This window comes from Pagrus pagrus (genome assembly GCF_965226575.1).
Source record: "Pagrus pagrus genome assembly, chromosome: 10".
Lineage (NCBI taxonomy): Eukaryota > Metazoa > Chordata > Actinopteri > Spariformes > Sparidae > Pagrus > Pagrus pagrus.
In genome coordinates this window covers 23973424-23992849 of record NC_140194.1, presented here as the reverse complement: position 1 = coordinate 23992849, position 19426 = coordinate 23973424, and the positions used below count along the sequence as shown (strand labels likewise).

General features: G+C 40.0%; 1 protein-coding gene across 3 annotated transcripts; it reads right to left on the bottom strand.

Moving 5' to 3' along the window:
• Positions 1 to 2921: 2921 nt before the first annotated feature.
• Positions 2922 to 17615, bottom strand: phaf1 (phagosome assembly factor 1). 3 transcript variants are annotated; one of them, XM_084364985.1, is made up of 17 exons: positions 17482 to 17615; positions 16303 to 16461; positions 16016 to 16098; positions 14280 to 14363; positions 13816 to 13859; positions 13354 to 13433; positions 13158 to 13252; positions 11133 to 11230; positions 10394 to 10506; positions 9741 to 9874; positions 8828 to 8911; positions 7898 to 7980; positions 7514 to 7557; positions 7357 to 7406; positions 6774 to 6832; positions 6502 to 6574; positions 2922 to 5371 (listed from the first exon to the last, which is right to left on the bottom strand). In XM_084364985.1, exons 2-17 carry the CDS (start codon positions 16364 to 16366, stop codon positions 5276 to 5278), a joined length of 1284 nt encoding a protein of 427 aa, XP_084221111.1. In that variant the 5' UTR covers positions 16367 to 16461; positions 17482 to 17615; the 3' UTR covers positions 2922 to 5275. The 3 variants fall into 3 exon arrangements, with proteins under 3 accessions (XP_084221111.1, XP_084221110.1, XP_084221112.1); XM_084364984.1 differs by having other exon boundaries at positions 16303 to 17615; XM_084364986.1 differs by having other exon boundaries at positions 11133 to 11197; positions 16303 to 17615.
• Between the last annotated feature and the right edge of the window lie 1811 nt (positions 17616 to 19426).

The window sequence follows — 19426 nt, the reverse complement described above, 5'->3', positions numbered from 1 at the left end:
TGACATATTCTACAGAAATAGACATTGAAACTATGTTGAAATGCTGGTATGATGTCAATAAAACTGTCCACAGATTGTTGTCTGGTCTATTTTTGCAGAGAATCCTACACGTGACGAATCACTAGTCACTGCTCTGGCCTGTTGACACGGGCACAAAAATGAAAAGCAAGACGTTCTGCCACGTGCCGCTCATGCGGGATTTGTGAACTGCATTAATTACATTTAATGAGACCTGGTTATTTAATTTGTTCAGATTGACCCAATGATAGAGCAACTTTAAAGGTGCAATATGTAAGAACCGGTAACTGCTAAATGCTGCTATTGTATTCTGTTTATCTGCTTTAGCTACTGTTAGCTTGTTAGCTCAGTTAACCTCACAGCTAGCCAGGCTACCGTGAGTGTTGGTGTTTACACCGGAAGTGCACAAGCTTTTGACCACTGGAAGAAGGAGGTTTTCGGGCCTGAGGCTAGCTAGTTAGCGTGGCAACTTCAGCAGATATTTTCTTACATATTGCACCTTTAAATGTGACACTTCACACTGAACTTTTGTAGAAAATTAGATGGAAAATGTGTGAACATAATTATTATTATTATTATTATTATTATTATTATTATTATCATACATTTGTATTGAGCACCCTATCCTTCTGTAGATATAAAAGGCTCATTTTAAGGTAACGAAAAAATAACGATTTTTAGTTTCTAAATCCTACACACTGGTCCTTTAAGGTTTGTTCGCACATTGTTCTGGGTGTTTATTGTAGTTATAAACACACAGACAGCACATAAAACAGAGAAAAAAGAATAAAGTACAAACACAAGGGAAACCCAACCCAACCTGCCATTCTCTGCAGGTAACAGGCAAACTAAAACGACTGAGACGGCCATGATATCATGTTAGCTTGTTGCTAATGCTCAGTGACACGCACACATACGCACTGTACAATGATGTTCAAGTTCAAATGCATTCTCAAACTGTATGTACAAGGAGATTCCTTTTTACAGAGGAGATAGAGACAGAAGTCAAAGACAGGCTCGGTGGGAGATGAGGCACAATGTTCAACGGTTTTCTTTTTTCTGGATTTTCACTTATTTACTTGCACAAGAGCAAGCTGTAGGAAGATGTTTGAATATAGCTTTCATGTTATATTACATCTGTTTCCTTATTCAACTCAAGATGCGGATAAACCAGAACAGGAGGAGGGAACTTTGTGTTCCAAAGTTGATCAGCCTTCGCTCTTAAACATCTTAAACCTAGGTGCCCAATCAGAAAATGAGATTTATTTGTTGGAAGTCATCTCGAGACATTACTCAAGCTTTTGGGATCCCAGTTTAAGAAACCAGGCTGTGAAACACTCATCTCTCCTGTTTCCAGAAACCACATCGCCTCGCTTAGGAGGGAGTCTGACTAAAGGAAAGCTGCAGCCCGAGAGTTTTTCGAGTGTAAACAAGTAAACGTATAATCTAGCAACATGCACATGCTAGACTCCGAATCAGATTCTGTCCACCCTACAAAAACATCTCGACCAGAGCTCTCTTTCAGTCCACATGTGAAGAAGGATTAGTGTTTTCCCTGCCTGTGTAAATGGAGCTTTGTGTTATGATGCAGTTTCATGGGGAACAAACGTGGACACCTTGCAGTAGCAGTTCGAGCAGAGCTGAAGCAGGGCGATGTACTGACAACCAACACTTCTGAGTACTTGCAGCCATAGCATTGCATGAAAAAATCCTTCAATACTGAGTGGTCCGGAAATGGAAAGAAAAAAAAAAGCTTCCAGTGATTGTTAATGAGTCAGCTGTGAGCAGATGCGTCCTCATGAGCTTGAAGTTTAATCAGTCAAGGAGGAGATAATGAGATACTCAGCCGGTGCCTGAGTCAGTTGTGTCTGTGCCAAGCCATTAAGATCATTTAAGTAAGAGGACAGCAGAATAAGAGCACACAACTATTTACAGCATTTATACATCAACTCCAAGCATCAGGGACTGATCCTTAAACAATATGAAAGTTATTTCTCAGAACAGCCTGCAGCATGGAAACAAACTTCTTCAACTGCTCTCTAGCGTGGTCTCCCGCTGGTCATTTGTACAGTAAGAAACCACATTTTAATTTAATTTGGATTGAAGAATCCAGACGTTTAGAGTCACGCTGTAGCAAAAACAAAGGACTGTAAATAAAGGCTTCTATTGGTAAATTCGAATTCTTGACATTTTGAACAAGCTTTTAGTTTCGGTCTTATAAAGAAAGGCTGGCTGGCTGTTCCTTGTAGAGGCCTCTCATAAATCAAAATGAATTGATCACTAATCACTTTAGAATGTGTGCCGAGTACCTGTCTATATAACACTCTGATTTGCTTGTACGTTATGAAGCATTCAGACCCCTCAGGTCATTTGGGACAGGTTTCTGAATACCTGAGGTCTTTTAAAACTGTTAGCTCATTTAAATTGGGTTTATAACGTTCCTGACACTATTGTGACCGTCTAATAAATTACATACATAACTACTTTTTGATCTGGAACCAATTTGCTCACTTCAATTTTTTTTGTCTTCTAAATCCTATTTCTTTTTCAACTTTAAACATAACACAATAAACTATAACTGGTTATGAAACTGTCTTAAATTAATACTGATGCCTCTTTATGACCTACATATACAAATGCAATCATAAGTGAGAAGATTGTCTTTATAGATGTTAAAGACTATAATATTTTTGCAAAAAAAAAGAAGAAAAAAAAGAGGATCTATGAGCAGATCTCATATTACGGTCTTAATTTTCCAGTCAGCACTTTAAACGTGTCGTCGGGTACACGGGCATTGACTTTAACCCTGACGCCTTCACACATGTTGACACAAACAATCATGAATTCAGCGACAGTGAAAAAAAGGCATTTGTATCAAGGGATAATAAACGAGAACATGTGTATTAAAATTAATACACAGTTTTTATTACAATGCTTATGATTAAAAAGATTTTAAATTCATACATTGGGAGGGAGATGCAAACAAAATGTTATGATGAAGGAATGACTGAAGTCCTTTCCCCATTTCATAAATGGGTTCAAATGTACTGAATCCACATAGAAACAATGGTAATTCTTTAAATTACAGCTCTCTAATAACCACTCTATAACAGACACTGACAAGACGAATGACACTAGTTGTTACTGTTGTTAATGTGTGTCTATTTGTGAGCGTTGGTTTAAAATGCTCACATAATTACTGTCAGCAGTCACAGAAACCAGGAGCTGAATTTAAAGGTTTTACCATGTCGATGAGTTTGATGTGCAGATTAGAAACAAAAGAACAAAAGGAGACTCTCTCCATAGGACAGGTTTGGACAACAGATGACAATGATAATGACAGCTGATCAAATGAAATCATCCAGAAACGTCTTTGGCTATAGCATTTGGCAAGTCAACAAAGAAATAAATGCAGACATTGCTATGGGGAGGACCTGCGATGCATCAATCAGATGTAGAGATGAAACAAAAAAAGCCCAGAGGAAAGAGAGAGGAGGGTGTTACACGGAGGACATGACTGCATACACCATGCACCATGACAGGACCTCTCCTCTGTCTGTACTTATGGATAAAAACACACACACACATTCACATACACACACCACTAGCTCTCCAAATGTCTCCACGGATCCACCTCTGAGGACAGGGAACAATCAACCAATCAAGTAAAAAAGGTGTGTATTAGTGCAAATGTAAAAAAAAAAAAAAAGAACTCAATAAAATAGTCATGGTGTGAATGAATGAAGCAGGGCAGAGAAAAATAAAAAAAATAAACCAGTCCCCTCACAACATGCAGGATAAAATAAACCAGACAGGTTTGTGCTTGTGATAAGTCTCCTCTCGTTCAAAAACGTCTTGCCAAGTTCATGCAAAAATCCTTGTGTCATGCCTGCATGTCTCACGTTGTATCGCGCTTTAAAAAAGCTAAAAAGATAAAACGGCTTCCATGTATTAAAAATACATGTGAGTATAGTAGTGGAGGGATTGAAATGCCGTGTGTGGGTTTGAATTAAAGTCTTGTTGAAATGACAGTTAAAAAATCAGCAGCCTAACACATGCAGATGCTCATTTATGCGAGTGTGTGTTGTGTAAGCTGGGACAGACACGCTAACGTCCAGAGCTGCAAACAACAAAACAGCTGTGGGTTTATAGAGTGTTTACTGCTGTGTGCTCGAGTGTGTGTTGCTGTGTGTGTGTGTGTGTTTGTGGGCACCACTGAGGAAAGGTGGAGGAAGCGTGAGTAGGGAATGGGAAGAAGGGACAGGATGTTGGGTGTTTGGATCGTTCGGCTTTGAGATGCTTCACATCTGGTCTCCCGGCCGTTGTGGGTGTGTTCTGGGCCACATGCCCCTCCAAACCCTGAGTGTGTTTGGTTCTTCTCTTGTACGACAAATCATGCATCCTCATTATTTTTGTGACAGTCCACTGCCGCTTCCAATGTGTGTTTGACTCTGATGGCTTTTAGCTTGGCTGGGCTGGTTTGGTTCTTTGCGGTTTGGATGAGTCCGGGTTTTGATTGAGCCAGTCAGGTCTGGTTCTGAAGTTGTGGCAGGAAGACAGGCGGTACTGGTCGGGCTGGCAGTGTGTGGTTGATTGATGGGTCAAGCCAGAGTTTGTTTCGAGACTTTGGCCACAGCAGTTTTCACTGGCGGCCACGTTAAGTAAACAACTCTACGTTTGATGTTTAACACTTAGAGGTTTGTGAGCAGATGATGATATTATAATGCTGATCATCTCATCTCACCGCGACAATGTTATGGAAATTGTTATCATATACAGGCTGCTATTACATCTTACCGGTGGAACCATCCTAACTACAGTGTGGACAAACTCTTCTTCTGTGGTCACTGGATGGAAACAGGAAACAGTCAAGCTCTACCAGAGCACAGATTCCTGCAGCACCTCTGTGAGATTCCCACACAACCAAGAAATGATTTCATTGGTTTCATTTCAAAGCATCAAGGCTCCAGCACTGTCACCATGTCACCAGATCCTGGTTCCTGGGGTAGTCTGGGTTGGGTTGACTGTGCTGACTGGGTGTGTCCGATTGAAAGGGTAAGACCCATGAGGACAAAATGTTTTGGTTATTCTGGGTTCTGGTTGTTTGTGTTCTGTCGCGTCTGAGCTGGGCGAGAATAGCTTTGTTGTTCTGGGTTACGTCTGCTTGGTTAAGAATCTGGCTCCGGGTCAGAGGTTCAGTCAGTAGAGGTACTAGATTCAGGACAGGCCAGAATGGGACGTTGTTCTGGTTACTTGTTCAGTGGGAACTACTACTGGACTCGGGTCGGGCTTGACTGGTGGTCCGTGGAGCACCATAGAGGGTCACTGATGCTATGTGGTTATTCTGCATCACCTGAGGAAGAGGGAGCCAGATAATATGTGTTAGATAACATGTAAAAGGTATGAGGTTGAAATATTATTCAAACTAAATGTCCATTATCAGTGCATTTATTTAAAAAATACTGCCTCAAACAAACTGAGGCAAAGCAACCAAATCCTCTATTTAGCCATTTTTGCACAGGATATTATTGCCTGTGGACCTCTAGTAATTTGTGAGGACCTCTGTGAGCAGGCTGCCATATTCGAGTATGGTCACAAAGCATCTTTTACTTAATGTAAATGTGTATTAGTGCTTGTAACATAAGCGGAAAGTGGGTAAAAAACTATATGAACAATGTGGTTGCTGAAGAACAAACACTAAACCCCTGAATTGTTGATGTCACGCGGAGCCTTGACATCATATCCAGGGGATAAGGTCAGTGAATACAAGTAAACAGATTTTATTTATGCTGTGTGAATGTGCCACACAAAACAAAGACATGGGAAGGTCATTTCGAAATGACACGAGAAGCCCAGGAAATACACTGCTCAAAATTACTTAGGGATATTGGGATCTGGGTGCATACACGCACGTGCACGGATATGGAATAAAAGTCAAATTCTTGATCTTATGCTTCATTTTATTCCTGTCTGAATCCGACATGCATCAGGTACCTAATTACACAGAGAATAAGATGCTGGGCAAAATAATATTATCACCATTCATTTCCTTTGAGAAAGAGAGCCTTTACATTCTTGCAGCATTTGTGTCAAATTCAGGTCCACTTATGACCTGTGTGTTTGCACTATTGTGGCAACACGGTGCTGCAACATGGCAGACTCCTCTAGGACCCTCTACCTCTGTAGATATAAAAGGTTCATTCTATGGTTATGAAAACACAATGATTCTTAGTTTTAGGTGATTATACACTAATGAAAATATAATTGTGAATATTATATTCCAGTTTTGCTCCTGGATACCACTTTATCCAACACACTGGACCTTTAATGGTACATTTGGGCTTGCTGGGAACAGAAACACAGACACTGCCATCACTTTAATATCAAAGAGTTGTTATATAGCTACCTTAAGTCAACCTATTGTTTTACACATATTGTACACACTCGAATGCTAGCGAGAACTACAGATTTATGTGTTCTGACCTCAAAGATCATCCTCTGCAGTCCAAAGCAGAATGTGGAGCCGAATGGGTTGGTGTTATTTGCCGATGAGGACCTGCCAAACACAAATGTGATAATGTCACAGAAGACGCTCACTTGGATAGAGTTCACTATAAAAGAGTGTTATATTTGGAAACCGACAACAACAATAAAAAATGCTAGCAAGTGATCTTAGACCTCTGTGGGACACATTCAAAAGTGCAACGGGCAATGGGAGCTACTGAGTGTGCATATACAAGAGCATGTGCATGTACCTGTGGAGCACTACAGGTTTTTCCATTGGGTGACCCAGCAGTTCCTGAATCTGATCCCACTGACAGAGAAACAAAAAGTTAGCAGAGACAAAAAGGTTTGTTTATCCACTGGAAACACTGACACTGATACACTGTGCAGTAAAGGAGACAGTGATGACATTTGCTGAAGAAAAGATGCTGTATCCTGTTGTCACTGTTTCCTTAAATTAAATTAAAGTAAATTCTGGGATATTTTTAGTGGATAAAAGGGAAATCACAAGACTTGTATTATAATCCTTCTTCTGTTGTACACACAGAAGATATCTGCAGCTGTAGCCACAGTCGAAAACAAATTATTATCCAACCTTTAAGGCATGAAACTAAATGTTTACTCATGATGCAAAGACAAGGTTTTAGAAGTATGGATACCAGCTGAAAAGTTATACTCTGCCATCCCCAACAAAGAGGTCAGTCCCAAATTAGAAAGTTAAACTGCCTGAAAGAGACCTCATCAGTCCTACGACAGCACCACCTTGTGAATTTACAACAAAGAACTGACTTCTGGCAAAACAGAACAATTTAATTAAATCTGTCTATAACTGACCTTGCTGTTGGTGGTTAAGATGCAGTCCTCTGTCTGAGAATCAGCTCCTTCTGAGGTGCAGAATGAGACAGATAACAGAGGAAATTAACAGCATGCCATGCCATCATCAATTACAGGCAGACCTGCAGGGTTCATTCATGTCTGAAAGCTGTCTCACCTTTCTTAATGACTAGTGGAATCTTAAAGTCACATCGATGATATCTGTAATTAGAGAGGAAACAAGATCAGACACACAGACAATTAAATTATGGACAGAAAGTCTACAGTGTGAGAGGTCATAAGAGAGAAATTAGAGCTAACTTAATAACGTAATCAGCTCTTTTTTTTGTATTGTCCTTTTAGTTTGTTATTGCCAAGTTTGGTGTGTGTTTCCCTCTTTGTTGTGGCCTGTGAGCTTGTTACGGAAATATAGATAATTACAAATAGAGGATATTAATATCGAATGATGGAGAGGGACAGAAGGCTGGTGATAAATTTGGTAAAGGGATCATAAAAAAGGAAAAATACACAGAAACAAGTAACTAGACAGCGAGATATTTACATATTGAAGTTGTAATGTCCGGGGTAGTTGGTATGGAGGACAAACTTCTTAACCAGGTGACTTGTAGAGTCAAACAGGATGTCCTGAAAAGTAAGAAAACACACTGTTTAAGATTGCTTTTGTGCCATATGTTTGACCAGACCGGCTCACTACAGTCCTATCTACTGCAAACAGCAGGTGGAGTAAATGCAGATAGAGGCAGGACTACACCCCTCCATCCATCATTGTTAGCAGCCAGTCATACCACCAGCTGGCCACCCAGAGCTCAAATGTGGTCCAAAAATAAACAAACAAATGAACACACACAAAGTGGTATATTATATTATTATATAGATATTTCTGTGCGATATGACTGAAAACAGACTTTACAATAGGTTATCAAAAAAGAAAGAAAAATAGAAACTCTGCTAACTGTAATGCAATCCAACAGTCCTGTAATAAACCTTTTCATGAACCCTACTTTGGCTGAAGTGCACTTACTGCTGATGTATTCACACACTTCAGTGCCAAAAAGTCACAAGATCAGTACATTGACGCAATGCAGTCATAAAAAAATAAACATCACGACTCTGTTCGCATTTTGGCTGGTATAAATGTCCCATTAGCCTTAAGTGTGTATTATCCATCAACCAAAAAATGTGACATTAACATCATGTGACTGGCATGTATTTGTCCCCTCCAATAGCCAGATCTTGGGCTCATCACCCTCATCAGCATGAACATATTGTGCTTTACCACAACCTTGCTATCATTTTTCCACAAAAAGACCATGACCATGAAAAAGTTGCGTGTCCTGCACAGTAACTCTAATTCCAAAGTACATCAAACACGTTTAAGTGAGTTTAAAGACGTCTAACAATAAACACAGGAACTCAACTACGTAACACTTTCAAAATTCATACACACAAATATGATGGCGAGTTTACATACCACTCCGAGGGTGAAGTAGTTGAAAAAGTAGTCGTTACATTTAGAAGGAACCTGCTTGTGAGGTGAAGGAGAGTGGATCTTCATCTGAAATACACAACACATAATGATACAGAGGATAAATGACAATATACGTATGTCTTCATTGTTAATGGTACAATTGCCTGTTGCCACGTTCAGCAGATATGGAGAAACATTTGCATTTATCCGAGATCGTGTTTGTGGCAACCAGAAGAATGTAAATCCAATATTCAGTCTTTCACTCTGTACTTAGCTTCAATTAACATCTTAGAGAAATGTCTGACATTTTATTTGTTAAATGTTTAACTTCTTAACCAGCTGGTTCATAAGTTTGTCTGTCTCCTGTCTGGTGCTGTGCAGGTAGTGTACCATGGGTTTATGAGAGTTTTTTTCTCCCCTCGCTGCTGGAAAAGGGTTTGATGGCTCTGAAAACTTAAAATTTTGGTTGTAAATCCAGAACAGCGAGCTGTAAAAACACTAAAAAGTTTGCAGAGGTGCAGAATTGGGCGACACGCTAATGTTTAAGATAGTTTGTCATGGTCTACAATTTTCAGATTACACATATTATATTATACATATGTCATTATTAGACTGCTGATTTAAGATGGATATATTTTTATATATTTAAGCATAACTATATAATAATGTATATAATTGAACTCAACTGAGTAATACGTTGACACTCAACATGCAAAATGTAGCTCGTTAGTAAGAAATAGAGTCAAATAGTTTGGATTAAAAGAAACTATTAGGATCCAATGGGGATAATTGAGCCGTCATTGTGATAGAGGACAGGGTGTGGATCAGGACAGGACGAGCAGAGCTTAGTGAAGATAAAATAATGGGGTTTTAACAGCAACAACCAGTGAACATTAATATTAACAGAGCTTCCTACCTTATCCTCAGACTTGTAAAAGACTTTATGTGGTGAGCCCAGAGCACCCAGTACATCCTGACAGGAATCTCCAAAGTAGATGCTCCTTTCTATGGACCTGACTTTAGCATCAGTCATCACACCGGGACCACAAGCTGTACTCACACAGAACAGAGACGAAATCACTCAATCGCCAGATAAATGACAAGAAAACAGAGTCAAACAGCATGTCAGAGAATAGCAGTGGAAATGATGGTCTCTGAGTGGGGACCTGTCAGACAAAAGTGTTTTTTTTGTGTGTTTACATCTTGGTACCTTCGACTCAATCTGTTTGACCATAGCACAGAATAAATAAAAAAACCCAAGTCTAATAGTTTAAGAATAGTCTGTAGTAGAGATGAAGACATTTAAGAACATTGCCAAAAAATCTAAAAGTGTAAAACTGTGCAGTGGTAATTCAAAATTCTTGGTTGGGTTTTTCCTATTTGGCTCCAACGTTCCAGCAGTATTACAGATTGTGCTAAAATGTCAAGGAAAGTCTGGAGGCGAGAGAAAAAACATCCTGTGAATCAAAATGTAGACATGAGAGGAAAACACTTAAGGAGCATGTTCAGTCTGATAACAACTCTTAGTTTGTAGTCCTTGTTACACACAGACACAAAGACCTATGTTACCTGCAGTGAGAAGACGGAGTTTGAGCCCCAGAGGCCCTGCCCGGTCCCTCAGGACGTCCACACACTCTGCATAGATGTTACCAAGGAAACAAGCCAGCGGCATCACCGGAGCTCTGAAGACAGAGAACAACAGCGTTTATGCGAGTGCGTCCCTTTGTTCTGAGGCGTGTTCCTTTGTTGTCGTTGTGTTTGTTCTACACACGTTTGCTCGGTTTGTCACATGTCAAAGTGAGGAAGCTAGGATATAAGGATATTTAACAATGTTGTTTCTGAAATCACATGGCAGGATTAGGATAAAAAATGTGCTTGTAGATCGATTAAATTAGCTAAAAAAGATCAATCTATACTCAACAACAAATAAAGCAGCAACTTTATCTAAAAGTAACCATCAAAACGGTGAGCTAATGACCTTCACATTGTTCCTGGTCTATCACTTTAATGGCCATTAATCAATAACCATCTACTGCCTTCAAAAATACCAGAGGCTAGAGTGCTCTAATGCTGCCCCTTGCAGAAATATTTTCCACCACCTAAGTTATGTTTTTGATCCCATTTGTTTACAGATTTCAATTAATTCCTGGTTATCCTGGGTTGTTTGCATGTTTGCTGTATTGTCACTGTGAGCAGTTTGATGTAGAATCAGATGGAGTTTAAACTCCTCAAAAATAATAAACCTTACGCACTCTTCGGTAGAGCTACGTCCAATCTAAGTGTGTATCTGCATGTGTGTGTACGTTACCTTGTTTCTTGCAGGTTGTTGCCAGTGTAAATGTGCATCCTCTTGACCATGGCCCCGTGTGGAATCTGCAGGGAGGCCAAACCCATGGCAAAGTTAGGCTGCCAAGGCAAAACAACTGGTAGTAGTACAGGACTGTGTTTGACACCGCACACAACATATTAATGTTTCACACAAATACATGTTTCCCAAGTACAGAAAGATGTGTTGATTTATGATGAAATATTGTGGAGTATACATCTAATACACACTGACTGACCTAAATAGCCACATTCAACAAGGAACAAACTCAAAACAAAATGTTCCCACTGATTGGTGACACTGCATTTTAGTTCGACTTGGATCTCTGGCTTCTAATCTGGGAGGGGTCCAGAATGTAATCAAAATTCACTGCGACTCAGCAGTGACTTCATTTCTGTTTGTGACTTTTTCTGTGTGTATTTCCAGGTTGCATTCATCAACACTGAGCAACAGATCCAAAATGGCTGCAGATGAGTCATTCAGAGATTAAGTTAAAGCAGAGAATTGTAGGTTTTAAGGAATTTGCAAATAGTGATTCTTAGTTTTATTAGGTGTATTTGCCCTGAGGAGGTTTTTAAACATTTAGCATGAACATTTCCAGCATTAATTAAGTTCAATGGAAAGAGCACTGCATTTACTTCAAAATTAAATAAAATTGTCAACACAATTCAAAGAAATTAAAGTTTTGATGTTATTTCAAAGACGTCTATGTATTTGTGATGAAGAGATATCTACTGAAGTTGGCATGCAAACCAGCTAGCCTAGAGCCTGAAAGCCACTCATACCGTGACCACAAATAAGAGATTGTAAGTTACAATGTCGTGAGTGCAGTTATGTCAGGCGTTCAGAATATTATCCTGTTATCATGGGGTATAGTGTATGTTAAATGTAAAAAGAAAATATGTAGAAAAGGCAAAAGGGGTGAATATGCGTGTTTTTATTTAATCTCAGTGCTCTAAATCAGTTTTATCTAAAAGACATTCAGCTTACAAATCTCTGACTCATCCATCTGCCATCTGACATCATGGGAAACAGGAAACAAATTGCAGTTGACTGTTGAGTTTTAGACCAAGAAATGCAAATATTATAACTCAAACTAGAAGCTGAAACTGCAACTGATGTACCTGAAAATCTACGACCACAACAAGCAAGCATGAGCTGTGCACATGCATGAGTACATGCAGCTCAGGGCAGATTGGAAGGTTTAAGAAATAATCAGTACAGTCAAATGGCTAAAACATTAAGATGTGATAAGCTGCAGAAATCTTGTCTATGAGATATGAAGTCGGCCGAGGTGAACTAAACTTCAGAAAGTGAGCAGTAAAATCATCACGACATGATGTGTGCTTCACAGTAGCGAGCTGCAGAATGAAGCAGCAGGCAGGCACAGCAGCCGGTTCAACACATGCATCACCTAAGACATCCACAGCTGTACAGTACAGACAACACAGAGGGGCTTCTGACTAATTATTCAACAACAAACCCACAAAGGCAATAACCTAACACTTTGTGTATTCAGTGTATGTAAAAACATGCACTTTGCAGACTGCCTGACTTGTAAGCAGCGGGGTGTCGGCGTTGTCTTAGAGAATTTAATTATGAACTCCTGCTGCCCGAGCCAACCCAAGTCCCTTAACTCCCTGCTGCAGTCAGACTTGTGCTGCTTACATAACACTGAAACGAGTCTTTTGACATCTCAGCAGCACAACACTGGTAAGCATTCTTGGTGCATTTTGAAATCTGCCAGAAACATTCAAGAGAAAAACAATTGTTTGTTTCCCAAGCAGCAAGACAATCTCATTCTGGACATGCATTTGTCTTCTTCATTCAGTCCTGCATCATTTATTATCATGGCATAACACCAAGCTGACAGGGTTTCAAGGACATGCTCGAAGCAGACATAGGGCTCGACCTCGGCCTGTCCGTACGAAGGTTGATCGATTCAATCACAAAGCTGCCGGGAAATGACCACTCTGCCATTCTTCAAATCGGTGGAAGCGTTCTCACCTCATATTTTGGAGCTTCGTTCCACGAGTCCAGTTGGAAGGAGAAGGACAGTCCTCGAAAGTTGAGATGGAACAACTGCTCTGCAGCATTGTAAACTGAGCGGAGGGGGTTGAAAAGGAATGATAACGATGAACCAAACAAATCAGATAAAAACAAAGGTTTATTTGTGAGAGTGTGTTTGTGCTTTGGAAAGTACCTCCTGGGTGCGTGGCTCCAAACGACTGGTCTATTTGCTCTATTGTGGGGGCAATGGCCTGAGAGTTGAAATGGACTCCACTGAAACACAACACACACACACTGAGCCAGCGTTACGTCTATTAACATTCGTACAGGCTGTGCTGCATTAGCTATTAGCGGAGAAGTGAAATGGATTTCACTGAAAGACAATCACACACATTACTCCATTACTGTTATGCCTTTCACTAAGTAGCTCTTTGCCAATCTGTGAGGAGCAATGACTAGTAGCTGAAAACAATCTCCGCGGCAACATAAAATGGACACTTATTATGACCACTATATAGATGTGTGCCCGTAGATAGAGGCAATATAATGATAACAGCTGAGAGTCTGAGACGGCTTTCCTCCTTTATCAGCTATTATTCAACAGGTGTGTAAAAGCCTTTGACTTCATTTTGACATTACACATATTTCTACTCACCAGTATTTCAACTTGACTTTGCTCAGGTCATACACTTCAATCACCTGTCACTCAGAAAAATGAACAAAGTTAAGATACAATGGGTACATTGCTAATGGTTAGGTAAATGTCATTACCACAGCATGAAAAGTCTATTTCCTTCGCTTATTATGCAGAAATGGGAGGACATTTTGCAACTGTGGTAAGCTGCAGCTGTTAAATAACTGTGGAAAAATACCACAGCCCTCTTGCATTAATGTCTAGAGAGCAACTCCAAGATCACTTCAAAACATTTCTGTCTTTTTCTGAGAGGCAGTCTCTCTTTAAAAACTTTAAAAACCTCACTGAGGATCTCCCTCTTTGAGTCTCTTTGAAGTTAAGTCTCAGTGCCCACACATCGCTGGTTCTGCTACTCCCTGACAGGTTTCAACTAGCACATCGCCCACCAGATAACACCCACCCTCCCGAATATCAGCAATTTTCACCTTGAGTCTCTGATTTGTGGCATCAAACAGCAGTTTAATCCCATCCTGAGTCAAGTTCAGTATGAGGTCATGGCTGAGTGGGGTCTGGAGGGGAGATAAACAAACTAGTTAATTAACAGAGAGGGGGAGGATTTGCTCTCATGAACAGATACGCAGATAAGCAAACGAGCAGAATCAACTGTTTTTGGACTTTTGGGAAACAAGGAACCCAGCAAGACTACAACAGTACACGTATTTTAATTGAGACTAAAAGGACTGTTTAATTTCGTCTCATTCATGTTAGCATAAACAACTGCTTCCAGCTGCTCTTGAAGAGATCCTGGATCTAAGATTCATGGTGTTTTAAAAACAAACTCACTGACAGACTTTATTTACTGAACCTGGGGAAAGAATTTAAATATAGCCTAATTGGTATTAGATTTTTGAGGCTGATATTTGAGTTTTTAAAGCTGCTGTAAGCATTGCTGTCGTTTTAGCCAACGTCCTGTCTGTTTTGCAGTAAGCAATCCCCTCCCTCCTCTCAACATCGCCACACTAGTGCGACTACTGTACTTCTTTTTTTATGAGGCAGCTCTCTTGGCTCCTTTCTTTTCTTCAGGCATTTTTCATTGCTGAGCCTGTTTGGTAAGCTAAGCCGTCACCGGGACCCCTAGCATTGGTTTCTTTCCCTGTTCCCCCATTGCTGGTGTAGGTACCAGAACAGGAGGATCCTGCTCTACATGCGTTGCCCGAGCAGACAGGACTGCCTCTCTATGGAATTCTGTGTCCTGATTGGATAAAGTGGGCAGGGATACCAGAAAATCTCTTTTCTTTTTTACTGCATGAGCAGGAGGAGGAGAGACATGAGTTACTGACCAAGCAATCTGTAACAGTGATTACTGTTGGAATATAGAGCCATTTAACACTTATTTTAATAAAAATATACCATTTACAGCAGCTTTAAAAAAAAATCAATACATTTTTACATGCACACATTACAAAAGATTTTTTTATTAAGATCCTTCATTCTTTTTTATAGAATTATGACCAACATAAGTGCTAAGCCGGATGTTTAATGTTTGAAAAAATGAATCCTTGAGTGTTCTCTGTTGGACAAGCTATGTGACAGCAACACTATTTATACCTCAAAGGGAACAGTTCACCCAAAAATAAAAATTCAGTCATTATCTTATCAACTCATGCTGATGGAAAGTCAGGTGTCTTGTAGTCGACAAAAGATTGTGGAGCTTCACAACAAAACAGCTTTGCAGCATTCTTCTTAACAACCGAAGTAGATGGGGGACTCGTTTTATAATGTAAAAAAGCAACTGAACACAAAATGGCTCCCTACAGCTCGTCTGGTGTAATCAAAGCCTCCAGAAGCCATGAGATCCCAGATTGAAAAGATCTTATTGACACCCTCGACCATGGATGAGCTCATGTACGCACTTCAGACAAGGTGTGCTCTGATGCTTTTAGCCTAGCAGCTACAGAGAAGATTTTGGCTTAAAAAAAGGAGTGCAAATTACTTTTTTCCCCTTTTTAAATCAAATTGGGATCTCTGGGCTTACGGAGACTTGGATTACAGAAATAAATATTTGACTTTGTAAAGGAACTGGAATTACTGCCACCACACAGAACATCTTTTTAAAACAAAACCTTACACTGCTACTTGCAAGGGGATTCTTGAACAAGCTGATTAACATACAAGTGTTTGAGAGTGAGAGGGTGCACATAATATAGAAAGGGCATCCTACCTGTTCACTGTATAGCACCTGGACATTTTTGATGATGCGGCAGTGTTTCTGCAGAATAGAGATGGCCTGGGCCAATGGCATCCCTGAGAGTGCATACAGGTAAACACACACACGCACAGAGAGAGAGTTTTTCTCATTTACAAGCAGTCCTTCAGTATTTCAATCACATATTCAGTCACTAACAGTTACGATAATACCAACAAGCAAAGCAAATTATTTTAAATGTGGTTTCAAACATTACTCAAGTGTTTTTCCTCTATACGTGCGAGTGATGTGCTTAAACCCACCTAAGGCGAATTCCCATTGTTCATTTCCTAGTGATCTCTCAGGCACCACCTCCAGATCCAGCATTGGCAAGTAGTGGGGGGCAGCTCACCTCACCTCAAGACACAATGGGACCCTCTGAGGGACCCTTTCTCTTCGCCTGTGTCTCCCTGATCACAACACTGTCTCACAACAGTTTCAGATGGCTCCTTTAATTCATAACTATCTACTTATTTCTCTAAAGCAACCAGAATCATGAGTGTGAGCATCGAACAGCTACTCGATCTATGGGTTACAGTAAAGTGTGGCCTCTTTATCACATGTCATGTGTTGTTGACATTAAACAGGTACCAAAGAAGAATGTAAAAATGGGTTAAATATTTAAAATGACATCCACGAGGCTACCTAAGGCTGGATACACTGATCACCTAAGGCTTGCAGAGTTACATACGTTTTAAATAACAGTTTAACAAGTTACCCAAAGGCTGACAGCCTGCTCACAAACAAATTACGCAACCTGCCAGGCAACCTACAACGTACGAGGCCAGCTGTCAGTTAACCTATTACTTGTTTGTGTGCTTTAAAATCGATACGGATAAAACAAAAAGGAAAAAAGCCCTGATTTCCCTCGATTTAAAGTCAGAAATACACAGATCAGCAAAACAACGGCCACAATCGCCTCCGACAGGCTTCAATTTAACGAGTGAACATCCACTTGTTCGGCTACAGTGTTGTCCTGTGTCTCCAGCAGACTAACAGAGCACCTGGTCCAGTGACAAATACCCCCAAAATACATAGGCACGAATATAATATCTCCAAACCCGACTATTCTCACTGTTAGCTGTTGTTATGTGTCGCTGTCGGGCGGTTACGAAAGCGTCAAAGCTTGATAACAACACAGTTTCTTTGCGCTATGGGCTAACGTTAGCTGACGAGCTAGCTGCCCTCTGCGTAATGGTAATAAAGTATAAATATAAATAATGTAAGTGCAGGTAAAAAACAATTCTAAATTCAAGACAGAGAAAATTAATATCGCGGTTCAGACTGGCACGACATAAACAAAGAAAGCACGCCAAGCCGTCGGCTGTCTTTGCTGTTTTTCTTTCTTCTTCCAGCGAAGGTTCAAGCTTTGGAGCTAGCTCTTCTGCCGCTGGTGCGCAAATTCAAAGTCCTCGTTGTGAGACGCTTCTCTTGTTACTCACGAGCTCGTCACCCGGTAAATGCCCGCCGCGTCCCTTTGTCGCGTTTAACGTGTCTTCAATGTCAGGAGCAGATAAGAGCAACACAGTGTCCAAACAACAGCAACTTCAGGCATCAACAACAGCCAGCAGGATCAGCTGATAATTCAACTTCCTGTTTTAGACGCACGTTCTCGGTCGACGTGATGACATCACGGTCAGCTGACACAGTTGGCTGCAAATTTAATGTTTTCCCAAATGTTGGGTTTCTACAGGTATGTAATATTTGAAACTCCTCCGCCCTTTGATACTGCATTAAGGCTTTGTACTCTATCTACAGAACAGAGGCGCATTTTATTTTATTTTATTTTATTTTATTTTATTTTATTTTATGTAAGCTAAGTGAGGCTTAGCTAGCTTAGCTTGTATTATTTATTTTACACTGCTGCCTTATGCTTATAGACTACAGGTTTTGTTCCCCAAAATACATTAATGTATAATAGCCTTTATGTTAGTGTTCTTATGTGGAATTGAATAGTTCCTTCATCCTATAACTAAATACACTGCACTGTCTATTATTTTGTCAGTAAGACTACAACCATACTAAAGGCTATAAGGAAACTGAAATGGACTATTTTACAGTTCTGTATTGCCACACTGTCATAGCTTGCTGGGAGCCTCATTAATGTCATTACTAACTTTACATTTCTTCAAAAAATGTCTGCTGTGAAAAGGTCAATTTAAGACCCTGCTGGTGTGTTTCCACTTCACACATTGAAGGAGGGCAGAGTAATGTTGAGAATAGTGTGATGTCATCAAACTCCATGACTAGAGATGCACTGATTGTGAAATTCTGGGCAGATACTGATGTTTAAAATAACAATTTGGCCCATAGTTGAAATTGATGTTTTTTGTTTTGTTGTTGTTGTTGTTGTTGTTTTGTTTTACATTTACATTTACATTTAGGGCATTTAGCAGACGCTTTTGTCCAGAGTGACTCACAATAAGTACATTTGTCACAGGAAAGAAACCATAACATATCACCATCGATAAAGTAGAAAAGAAAAATAGAAACAGTTTTCAAGCCCTCATCTGAGCATAGTAGCTGCTTTTTATCAAGGAAGGATACCTTAAGTACATAAGTGCTATGGTTTAAGTGCTAAGGGTAAGAACGTACAAGTGCATATACTTATATACACCCTGGCTATTTTTCAACTGCAGTCTCTAGGCAGGTGCAATGACAGCTATAGCTATTGTATACAATACACATAAAACAGTGCACATATTAAACACTTAAAAACCAAACAACAACAAAGTATGGTCACACTTTATTGTCTTTTAACCATGATTTTTTTTTTTAAAATGCATGTGTGAGCTGCTCTCATGAAAAATCTGACTGTCCAAAGGCAGTCCTCCTAACAGGTATTACACAATCCAGTCTTGCCACAGACCTGTGTGTCTCTCATCAGTTGTTTTCTGCTTTGTGAGGCACTAAGAGGCGGAGGAGCCAAGCCGTGCAGAATCTTATAGACCAGACAAGCATCTGTAAATGTGAAAGATTTTCCCAGCTCAGTACGTTTTGATTTCTCAGGCAGTGACAAAGGTGATGGGTGTTTGGTTTCCCGTCAAGCACCTTAAGAGCCTGCATACTGACTGTAGAGGTTTGAGTGTTGTACAGGAGGATTGTGCCCTGCTAGTTAGACACTGGCAGTATGATAAATAGGACATGACTATGTCCGATATGGTGGAAATTTGACGGGCTGAACGTACTACATTTGTTACCATCTTAGTTACAATCAACTGTTACACTTAGATATCTGAAATCAGTTCCCACTGTCAGCCTTTCCCCTGCCACACAACCAGTGTGGAATTATCTGTTGACCTCTTGGGAAAGAACATATAAACTGTTTTCTTTATATTCACGTGAAGATTTTGTTTTTGTTGTTATTTATCCCCCCTTGGTGCCAAG